The sequence below is a fragment of the Babylonia areolata genome, chromosome 4 (genome assembly GCF_041734735.1).
Source record: "Babylonia areolata isolate BAREFJ2019XMU chromosome 4, ASM4173473v1, whole genome shotgun sequence".
Lineage (NCBI taxonomy): Eukaryota > Metazoa > Mollusca > Gastropoda > Neogastropoda > Buccinidae > Babylonia > Babylonia areolata.
In genome coordinates, this window is record NC_134879.1 from 5,412,003 (window position 1) to 5,424,502 (window position 12,500).

The following is a 12,500-nucleotide window of genomic DNA, read 5'->3' on the forward strand; positions in this document are numbered from 1 at the left end:
AGAAAAGTTGTACAATAAGACTGAAGTATAACAATGTTTGCACAAGGTATGCACGGTAGTCACACAACCCAAACTCATCAGAAGAGATTTTATTACTGTCACGACATCATAATTGATTTATGATTGATTAATAAACAGGAACTATATCACACACCCACACACAACCACACACACACACACACAACCACACACACACACACACACACACACACACACACACACACACACACACATTCACAACGCACACACACACACAACCACACACACACACACACACACACACACACACATTCACAACAAACACACACACACACACACACACACACACACACACACATTCACAACGCACACACACACAAACACAACCACACACACACACACACACATTCACAACGCACACACACACACACACAACCACACACACACACACACACACACACACACACACACATTCACAACGCACACACACACACACACAAACACACACACACACACACACACACAAACAAACACACACATTCACAACGCACACACACACATACACACACACACACACACACACACACACACACACACACACACACAAACACACACACACACACACACACAAACAAACACACACATTCACAACGCACACACACACACACACACACAACCACACACACACACACACACACACACACACACACACACATTCACAACGCACACACACACACACAACACACACACACACACACACACACACACAAACAAACACACACATTCACAACGCACACACACACACACACACACACACACACACACACACACACACAAACACACACACACACACACACACACACACACACACAAACAAACACACACATCACAACGCACACACACACACACACACACACACACACACATTCACAACGCACACGGAGGGGCTGGGGGGGGGGGGGGTATCAAAGACCGTGAGATTTCAGTTCATGTTGTTTTGACTCAGCTCATCATGCAACTCATTTCAGGGTTAATTAAAACCTAGTTTATTATGAAAGTGCTGAATAAACCTAAAATGTGACATTTGCTAGATTTTTGTAAGTCACTCCATTCAACGTAACATTAATGAGCGTTACACTTTCGGTTTGTCACATTTTGATTTACTATGTGGTGTGGAACGTAAAATGTAACACAATCGAAAAATGAAACAACTGTTACATTTCTGTGCGTGAATTACCTTACACACTGAAACTGTATGAAATATTTCTTCTTTTTAAAATATCTATTATTGGCTTTTCGCTCATCACTAAAAACTCATCTTTTTAAAACCTATCAGTAAGCACTCTCGGCTTCCTTGTTCTCCAACACCACCCATGTCAGCTCACTTTTGATGTATGAAGAGTGTGAGTGGGGGGCGAGGGGGGAGGGTCTTTTTTTTTCCCGGACTTTCTTGGGTCGACCACCGTTTTATTTTGTACATGAATTCATTATAACAATTCAGAGTAGATGGAAAAGAAAGGGGAAAAAACAAAGAAAGAAAAAAATGAATACAGTGTACATTAACAATAACATCATCATAAGTCATTATACTTATAATATATTGTTCTATCAATTTGGTCAAGGTGGACACATTTTCATCATGTGTAACAGTGCAGTTTTATAACATATAATAGCATCAGCATAGAGTTATGGACACTTTGCTTCGCTAACGTAATGTGAAAAGAACACAGCCCACACATAGGATATCTTATGTATGAACACATTTCCTCTAGTTTTCTATACGTGACTATATAAAACACCCATTACACAGTCATGTTAAACATTATTACTGCAGACACATAAGTGCACATGAATACACACATGCATATATTATTTACATATTCGCATACTTACACATTCACGTACATCTGTTCAAGTTTTTAAAAATATATATATATCATTGAGCCTTCATTATTATTGTGCATTTTGATCTTTCATAATATTTTGTTATGGGTTACTGTCTTTGGGAGGGTCTTTTGAGAAAGAGTGGTTATGAATGTTTTATGTAACTTGTAATATTTTTCTTTCATGTAAAGCGCCCTGGGCTCGTAGAGAGAAAGGGCGCTATATAAATGTACATTATTATTATTATTATTATTATTATAAAATATAAATCCAGACCGGATCGTTGCAACCAGTTAACGATGCGCGGGAAGGTGACATATGATTTTATAGCAGCCGCGCGCCCTCTCCTCAAAGGTGAGTGAGCAGACTCAGACAAAGTTCATCTTTGAACTCGGAATAAGATGGGCCATAAAGGAGTCATGACCTCTGTGCGGCCCGGCTCCCTTATAGTGTAACGAGTGTAAGGAATGAAAGGAGTGTAAGGGCTGAAAAACTTGACTGAGGGAATTGCGGGGGAGGGGGGGGGGGGCTGAGGGGGAATGGGGGGGGGGGGGGCTTCTACTTCTCTGAAGACCTGGACTCCAGCTCTCCCTTGAGTCTCTCTCTAGGCCCTTGTGTCGCTATCTAGGCCCTTGTGTCGCTATCGCTCGCACTTAACTGTCAGACTTAGCATATCCTGCACTCCCCTCCCCCGTCACGGATGACGTTGTATGTCTCAAACCACCACCAACCCCCCACCACCACCCCACCCCCACCACCCTCACCGTCCTCCCCTTCCTCCCTTCCCTTCCTTAAATCCCGCGGGGGGGATTTGCCAGTGTCGTAAATCGTCGCCCATGGGACTTGTCAGTGTCCTAAAATATCCTCCTACGGAAGGGGGGGGGGGGAGTTGGTGATTTGGCACATTACAGGGGGAAAGATCACCCCTCTGTCATACCCCCACACCCCCTTTCTCTAAAACAAAAACTGTATTCAGAAAACTTAGTATGCACGAACACAGAATTGACTGAAACAGCAGAGCAACAAGCTGACAGTCTATATAATTATATCGTTCTCAAACATTTGGCAGATTATTCTTCGTTTGATTTAGTGTGGTGAACCTGATACAAATGCAGCATTGTTTTCCAGTTGCATGAAAGTTTTACAGTTCCGTGTAGGTAACAGTTACTGACGTCAATGTTTCTTTCTTTGATCAGCCGTGGCTGACAGTATACTGAAAGGCATGGCAGTAATAATAAGCATGATCAGTGTAGGACACACTGTTCACAAAACAAACAGATATAGGCAAAAGGATCATTTCGCCAGGGTCTTTGCGTAATTTTGTTATGATTTTCATTTTAATCTCTACTACAAACGTACTTGTGCTTTGTACTCCTTCAACCCATTTTATCCAGTAGTCTTGTGATATTCGTACTTTTACTGAAAAGGGATCTGATATCACTGGGAGTGATACAACTAACGAGATGCTGTGAATTGTCTGGTCCTACTGCTTCCTTCTTGTTCAGAATGAGAATAACGTCTTTCACACAAATTGTGTTTATCTGTTTTTGTCCACACAGCCAAATTTGAAAATGAGTTTTTGGAATGAACAGTCTTTCTTGAAAATAATCTTTACGGTTGCTCTGGAAACCAAAATGAGGCTCTCCACATAGTGGGAAGACCGTCTCCATTTCTCACGTCCCCAACACACACATGTGTCTTCTTCCCATGTTATCCACCTCTCAAAACCAACAATCACAGAAACTTAAATGAGTGCAGAAACTCAAAACCCCCAATTATAGGCCTTCTTTAAAGGAGAGTTTGAGTGCAGAGGCGACTGAGAATGCTTAGCTTGAGAAAAAGAGGGAGTAGATGTGAAGACAGGCACACAGCACATGGGGTCGGTTGTGGTGTTCATTTCAAAATGGTTTCAGAGTTGATAGCATACTTTCTGAACAGTTCACACAAAACATTCCAGGTGAAAGCATAATTACGAAACAATTCACTACCCACCGACACACAGAGCATCCCAAGTCTTGTGGATTTAAATCGGTGGTGGGATTTCATTTTTTTTCTTCTAATCAACGTATAAAATATGACACTGGTTGTAGCCAGCATAAGCATATAAGACGAACTAACGTTTCATTTTAAAATCACTTGCGGAATAGGCTGTGACTGAATTTTATTAAGAGGCTGAAGGAGCTTTAATTAAGTTGACAAATATAAACAGTCATCAACAAACCATTGTTAGTTTCTGAATGCTAATCAATTTGTTTCAGTTCCGCTTCCTGATCAAACGCCTTTTTTTTCTTCTTTTTTTTCTTTTTTTTTTACTGTGACAAAGACTTTGTCTTGTTTTTTCTGTTTTTTATTTATTTATTGTGTACTTTACTGATGCACATTTTGCCAGCCAAACGAACGGTATTAATCCAATGGTGTATGATTTTCCCCCATGATAACCAAGTAACCTAACATACATAAAATCGGGGTAATTTCGCTTGAATCGGTATCTATCTTTTATTAAGAAACGATTTAACTAGTTTCTATCACCCCTGTTCTCCAAAATTGGGTGAATTCGAAACTTTGTGCCTTAATTCTTCAACGTATTCTAGTTTCCTTCATTCTACTTTTGCTTCGACACAATAACGACATTGTCAAAACTGGAGGCAATCTTCTGGTTTAATGCAGCGGTTAGCTGTACATTTGAGTTGCTTGCATTCATCTATAAACAATCTTATTCCATCAGTCACCACGGTATGTCGTTGGGATGGACAAAGAAAGTTTAGTTTGTATGTGTAATTTTTCTGTTTCAATTAGGATTTGAGGAAACATCTCAGCACATTCGTTTACAGATCTGTTCATGACGAACGTTTCTACACCTCTCTGCCATTAACGACAGGGCAATGCAGAACGAACACAAAAGGTTCGTGTTCCGGTTGTGTGCCCTTAGAAATAAAAAAAATAATATTCTACAACCTCCCAGTCAGAATCACGATAAATCATGTGGTTTGCTTCCAGTGGCACACGCTGATTCCATTGTAAAAATCGATCGTACATCGTGTTCCTGTCATCAAAATACGCTGAGCAATAAACTCCATGACTTAGGTGTACATTTGGTATGGACCTATGGACACATAATCGTTTTCTTTTCAATCGCCAAAGACGTGGAACAAGCTCCCTGATAACCTCCGTCATTCTGATTCCCTCGCATCTTTTAAATCTCGTCTCAAAACCCACCTTTTCCCTCAGCAATAAGTTCAATTGTGGCAGGTCCACTTCTTTGCGTTAGCTGTGCTTGACTATGTGTGTATACATATGTATGTGTACATAACTACATGCATGTATATGAATGTGTATAGTGTGTGCGTGTGTTTATGTAAGTTTGTACCTGCCTATGTGTGCGTATGTGTTAGGGTAGCTATTAGATACACATGTATGTTAAAATGTAGTATGCAGTGTGTGTGTGTGTGTGTGTGTGTGTGTGTGTGTGTGTGTGGTCACATTTTGGTGTGTGTATGTAACATTGATGTAATGTTTTATGTTACCAAAAGCGTTTTTGTAAAGCACCTAGAGCAGATTTCTGGATAGTGTGCAATATAAGAATTCATTATTATTATTATTACATTCATGATCTCAGTCAAAGGGATACATGGCTGGTCCTGATGCTTTTATCGTAGACTAAGAGACAGAGAGACCGACGGAGGAAAGCTGCTCTGTTGCTTACTGAACGCCCCCCTATTTTTGTCTGATGTTCCAGGATTGTTGTATGCAGGACCCTCAGCAACATCACAGAAACTCCCCCGCAACACCAGACTTCGAGACATCCCCTACTGTGCTGCCACGGATTTCCGAGACCCACCTAGGCTTTTTCCTATGGAGTATATTTCAACCAACCTCTCACAGATACACACCCCTAAGCGATTACGTGTTCCCAATAAAAGCGATGTGAGAGCGGTTGCATCCGCGCGGACGGACTACATGAATCGCCACAGCCAGGAACTGCCCACTGTGGTTGCCATCACGCCGACATACTCACGGATGACGCAGAAAGCGGATCTGTTACGTCTGTGTTATACGCTGATGCACGTGCCACGAGTCCACTGGATTGTGGTGGAGGACAGCGTGGAGAAAACTGCTACGGTGAGTTTGGGTGTATCTGGCTTGGGGGAAGGGGAAGGGGAGGGGGGTTGTTGGTGCTTTGTGACGGGCGTGTGCTTTGTGTGAGTTTGCGCGCGCGTGTGTGTTTAGGATATGTAATAAAGCAATATATTTATATATATATATATATATGTATGTACATATATATATATATATATATATATATAGAGAGAGAGAGAGAGAGAGAGAGAGAGAGAGATACATAGCTAGATAGCTATTACATTACGAGCACTATTCACTTTTGACATGCCCGTGTAAAACATGATCCATGCATATCGAACACTCACTTAGTCTCAGTACATGACAGAAGTCAGGCGTCGGAGATAAATGTTGACAACACGAAAAAACAACAACAACAACAACAACAACAAAAACCAACCAACCACTGTTGGTATAGCTGTAACTGCCCATGATATAACAGTTCGTGTTCCTGAGGTCCATCATCAACAATGAAGGATCGAAACCAGAAATCACCCTCTGGAAGGGAAGCAAAGACAACATCCACGCTGTCCAGACAAAAGCCGGTATGGAAGGACATCATCATCATCATGACACATACCAGAAGGTTCTTGCGCGCTGCAGCAAATTCCATCTTCATGAGTGTGTGTGTGTTGGGGGCTGGGGGGGTGGGAGGAGGTTCGAGGGGGGAGGGGAGGGGGGGCAAGACATGGATCTTCATGGCGGATTTGTCAAGAAGAATTCAAGCCATAAAAATGAGGCGTTATCGCAAGATACTAAACATCAGAGACACTGATCGCATAACCAATGAACAAGTGCACCAAACCTTGAAGCTGCACAACAGACAACGTCATTATCTGCTGACATCAGTGCGTCAGGTCGGGGGCATAGCCCTTGCTACTGGTACCATGTAACCCAGTACTACCTGCCGCATGTGAAGTCTCCCAACAACGGATCAGGCGGAGGAGGAAACCTTTCCCAACGGCTGTGAAGGCGGGAGAGGATGACCAAAGGGCAGGGGGAGCTCTTATCCTTGGCTGGAAATTCCCCTGGGAGACGGAACTCTGAAGAAAAAACATGCACCTGCCGAGGCCGTCCTACACGTGGCAGTATCTGCACCTGTGGGACTCTTGAGCGTCGGTAGGCGAGAGAGTGGGGAAGGGACTGCACAACTCCTCCTCACTAAAAAAAAAAGTCACCTGTGCTGCTCAGGGAAGGAGAAGCGTGAGCGAAGGAAGCAGGGCTCAACTTCTGGAGACGTTTTCTACTTGCAACACCTGTGGAAAATGCTGTGCATCCAGAATCGGCCTCTTCTCCCATATGAGGACACACACCGACAGATAAGCCTGCCTGCCTACTCATCCGTCGGTCCGACATGTGACTCCATTCATTCCATGTATTCAGTGAAGAAAAGGAAACTGCATTGTTGTGGCCGTGTGACACGATCCAAGGAACTGCTGAGAAAGGGAGACGGAAGCTGGGAGAGAGAGAGAGAGAGAGAGAGAAGAAGAAGAAGAAGAAACGATGGACTGACAACTTTTCAGAAAGGACAGGAAAAGAAGCATTTGCAGAGACCCAGGCTTTGACACAACCCACAGACCTGGAGGAATCTGGTGAACACTTCTTCTGTGTGGTGCCCCAATGAAAAAGAAGAAAAAAAAGAAGACCATAGAAAGAAAGGCGCTTCGCGGTGTGTGTGTGTGTGTGTGTGTGTGTCAGTCGGTCCAACGGTTGGTTGGATGGTCTGTGGGAATAAGATTTTCTTTCCAAACGCAACAGGTTTACAAAAAGAAATTCACAAACAGAATAGTCAATGTCTTTTCTTTGATGGAATGATTGTGAATGTGTGTCTGTATGTTGCTGCTGGTGTCGCTGTGCACGGTTCGCTGCCGCTCCTGCTGTTGCTGCTGCTGCTGTTGTGGTTGTTGTTCTTCTGTCGTTGTTGTAGTAGTAGTTGTAGTTGTCACCGTCACTCGTGTCCCTGTTCCTCATTATTACCTATAGTGTGTGTGTGTGTGTGTGTGTGTGTGTGTGTGTGTGTGTGTGTGTGTGTGTGTGTGTGTGTGTGTGTTCGCCTATCCAGGTGACAGAGATTCTGGCGAACTGTCACGGACCCAGTGTGACCCACCTGACAGCCACCACGTCCAGGAAGACCATTCATCGCGGGATAGATCAGCGCAACGCTGCCCTGGACTGGATTCGGCGCTGCCTGCAGCCCTCGGCCCTGGCTGGGGGGGTCTACTTCGCTGATGATGACAACACTTACGACCTGCTTCTTTTCGAGGCGGTAAGGGGGAACTGACACCGTGATATGAAACACACACACACACACACATACACGCGCTTGCTTGCTTGCTTGCTTTCATCCTTTATCCCTATCCGATGTAGAACAAGAGGCAAAGCCTTCAAGACACTTCGCGCTATATCCAGTAAAGGAATCATGAGCAGAAAAAAAGGGATTTAAAAAATCGTTGAAAAGTGTTCTGTATCAAATATGATATATAAAATAAGCTTGGGAGAAAAAAAAAATAAAAAAAGAAGACGATATACGAGTAGGATGGAACCAGGCATGTTCAGGTCCGAAGCCAGCAGACTGATCCCCACTGCTGTGGCACATCTGACGTCATTTGTCTGAATTTAATACTTAGACAATGTTGACGTTTTCTTCTTCAGGCGACAAATAGATGTGATTGTAGTGGACGCAATAACGCCGTTTAAACGGTGTTTTTCGTGTGTTTTATTATATCTCAGTTATTCTTTTATTTCAGTGGTAAAGGAGACTTTGCCATCCCTTCAAGCACACCACAACACATGGTAGATCTCTAGATTTGCACGAACCAGTCGAGGTCTACAGCGAGAGGGGAAAAAAAAGAGAAAAAAAAAGAGAGATCGATTCAATTTTTCTTTTATGTTCATTCCAGTTAATTCAGTGTCCACTTTAGAAAAGTTATATGCAGTAAACACGTCGATGGTGTAGTTAGTATCACTGTATGTGTTCTGTGCAGAATTTGTATGTCTTTCCTTTTAATTGCGAACAAGAAAAACGAGGTCATGTCGTCTTCGAATAGGTACAACCTACCTTCTAGAAGGTCGAACTAAGTTTTTTAAGCAGTTTTTAGAATTTTCAGATTTCGGAATGAAACGAAATAAAACTGTTAATGATACGGAAATACTGCTTAATTCGGGAGACTTACAACCTATTATTGGTATGACTGTGAAGATTTTTTTTCATACTATGTTTAAGTCAAATTTGGTATTGGCAGACAAAGTATTTCCAGAGAGAATGGCAATGTTAAAGTTTACCACACACACACACACACACACAGACAACATAACACTGGGTTAAAACATAGACTCACTTTGTTTACACAAGTGAGTCAAAAACCGTGATGTCAAATGGCCAGGACCTTATAGGACAGGTGTTGTCCGCTTACACCGACAAGAGTGCTACAGAACTGGGACACCCAATCTAGGTTACAGTCACATTTTCGAGGCGTGAAAACTCCGAGTTAGAGTTTAAGCGTTTTGATTAATCAGCCGACGATCGTCTGAACCAGTGAGGATCCATAAAAATAGAACTTGCACGGAGGTCTACATGCTGACGTCATTTTCTCATGCACGCAATGAAGGTTGAAGCCTTGAGAAGGTCGACCCGAGTCGCCAGACATTCCTCTGAGGTCAAGGTCAAAGTCTGAGTCGAAAATTATCCATTGGCCAGTTGTCACGTACACTACACAACTTGCGGTGTAACGTCCCAAATCGTCGCCCCCTTCAGTAGGTTCCCCCGAGGGACGCATCAGTGTCCTAAATCGTCCCCCAGGGGACTGAGTAGTGTCCTAAAATGTTCCCCACCTCCGACCCCCTCCCTCCACCCCCACACACCACCCCCCACCCATGCTGTTTCGGTCCCCCACCGACATTATTTGAAAATCTGCCCTTCCACCAGCAGCAGATAAGGTTTTCGTGTTAAAAGTTAAACCAAGACTGATTTTGACGCTTCCTACTCTTCCTTGTCTTCCTACTACTTCCTACTCTTCCTACTCTACCCAATATTCCTTGTGACCCCGGTACACTTGGTAATAAAGACATATTCTATTCTATTCTTAATAACGGGAAACGAAGATATGCTTATGCTATTCTGTTTTAAGTGCAGTTGATATTTAATGTTAGCGTGCGCGCACGTGTGTGTGTGTGTGTGTGTGTGTGTGTGTGTGTGTGTGTGTGTGTGTGTGTGTTCTAGGAAATGCGTTTTGTTTTAATCCTAGCCTTATTTACTAGATAGTGTTTTTTTTTTGTCGTCGGATTCATTTCTGGGGTGTGCTTTTGATTTATGTGAACACATAGTATGGTTTTTGCTGGCAGAGAGCTGCTGAGGTCTTTTTTAAAGCAAGTTTGTCGTCGGCTGGGTGATGTAAGGCGCTTTGAGCAGCATTGGTGCTGGATATCGAGCCATAGAAAAACTATTATTATTATTGTTGTTGTTGTTGTTGTTGTTGTTGCTGTTGTTATTAAAGGAAGAATGATGATGGGTGTTGGAAGAAAAAGGGAGAAGGGGAAAAAGGGGTGGAGGGCTAAGCGTAGATCTACTTGCACATTTATAATAACAGCAGTGATGAAAACGATCATACTGATGATAACAGCTAACTGTTCCCCGATACTTCCTTAACTTCTGTGGAAAGAGGTCATTTTCCGTCTTCGGCCCAACAACTTGGAATTCTCTGCCTATTGCTCTCAGACAAACAACTCATCTATCTACCTTTAAAGCAAATCTTAAAACTTATCTCTTTAAAAAAAAATACTTGTCATAACTCAAATAGTGCTGTTGTCTCAGGCCCATGGCAATGTGAGTGTGTGTGATGGGAGAGTAGAGAGAATGGGGGTGGGCAGATGGATGGTGGTGGTGTGGTTCGAAAGGGAGAATGACCCGATTTTTACCGCTTTTACCTTTTCTACCCAAAATTTTAGTTTATAATTTTTACAAAATCTGTGGCATGCAGATTACAATTATGTTCCTTTTTACATGTATGTATTTTAAGTGAAAATTGCTGTCCTCTCAGCCGTTTAATCATGTGTGTGTCTGTGCGTGTGTGTTTGCGTGAGTGTTGGAGTGTAACAGTTGTAGTATTGATAGTATGTTACTTTGTGAGTTTTATGCATTGTGTTTTTATAATATTAAGGATTCTGTTTTATGTTTCTACTACTTTTTATATGCTTTCTTGTTTCACTTTAGGTATTGGATTGTAAAGCGCTTAGAGCTTGCTTATGCTTGTATTATAGCGCTATATGAAAATAAAATATTATTATTATTATAGTTGTTGTTATTATTATTATTATTATCATTATTATAACATTATACTGTTTTCCTTGTGTTCAGGTACGCTGGACCCAGATGGTGTCTATCTGGCCTGTCGGTATGGTCGGCAGGTCTTTGTGGGAAGGGCCTATCTGTGAAAATGGAAAGGTATGTAGACAGATGTGCTTGCATGAGTTGTGGTGTGTGTGTGTGTGTGTGTGTGTGTGTGTGTGTGTGTGTGTGTGTGTGTGTGTGAGTGAGTGTGTGCGTGTGTGTATGTGTGTGTGTGTGTGTGTGTGTGTGAGTGTGTGTGTGTGTGTGAGTGTGTGTGTGTGTGTGTGTGTGTGTGTGTGTGTGTGTGTGTGTGTGTTCGTTTCTTTATTCAACGTCTATCTACTTTTGTAATTTTAGAAGAAAATTCAGGCCGATCCCCACCCCACCCATGCTCAATTCATCACTACTTTCCCTATTCCTCCCTCCTCGATGTGCATTGAGAATATATCAACGAAATTCATGAAACATAACTTCGTTGGTAGAATTACAAACGTGTGTGCGTGCGTGTGTGTGTGTGTGTGTGTGTGTGTGTGTGTGTGTGTGTGTGTGTGTGTGTGTGAATTCAATACAAGTTTGTAGAGAGTGAAAGAGCGATGCTGTTTTCAACTTGCCCTCAAGAAGAAAAAATAAAAAGGGGGATTGGGAAGAGATAGTGGCGTACCACAAAAACCAATCGTTGCAAGCAAAAGGCAGGACATTCTATCGGTAACGAATGAACACATGATTAGCAAACAAATATACATGTGATGCTAACAGTCTTATAAACCAAAGCAACATCCTAACACCAAAACAAGATACCTTTTTTCTGTCGATCATGTGATCACTGACTTGATGAATCATGTGATGAATGACTCGATGAATCATGCGATGAATGACTTGCTGAAGATCTCTTTTAACTGTCTATCATGTGATGAACGACTTGCTGAAGATCTCTTTTAACTGTCTATCATGTGATGAACGACTTGCTGAAGATCTCTTTTAACTGTCGATCAGGTGATGAATGACTTTATGAATCATGTCATGAATGACTTGATGAAGATCTCTCTTAATTGTCGATCAAGTGATGAATGACTTGATGAAGATCACTTTTAGCTGTCCATCAGGTGATGAATGACTTGATGAAGATCTCTTTTAACTGTCCATCAGTTTATGAACCATTTGATGGAGATCTCTTTTAACTGTCGATCAGGTGATG

The 12,500-nt window shown here is 42.3% G+C and overlaps 1 protein-coding gene across 2 annotated transcripts in view; it reads left to right on the forward strand.

Moving 5' to 3' along the window:
- The window catches only part of LOC143280797 (galactosylgalactosylxylosylprotein 3-beta-glucuronosyltransferase 3-like), a 27,280-nt gene that overhangs the window by 9,854 nt on the left and 4,926 nt on the right, over positions 1 to 12,500 (forward strand). For both annotated transcript variants that reach the window (XM_076585480.1, XM_076585481.1), the window contains exons 2-4: positions 5,600 to 5,982; positions 8,042 to 8,245; positions 11,333 to 11,419. In XM_076585480.1, the coding sequence (XP_076441595.1) occupies positions 5,600 to 5,982; positions 8,042 to 8,245; positions 11,333 to 11,419 (674 nt within the window). The remainder of the gene's footprint in view (positions 1 to 5,599; positions 5,983 to 8,041; positions 8,246 to 11,332; positions 11,420 to 12,500) is intronic.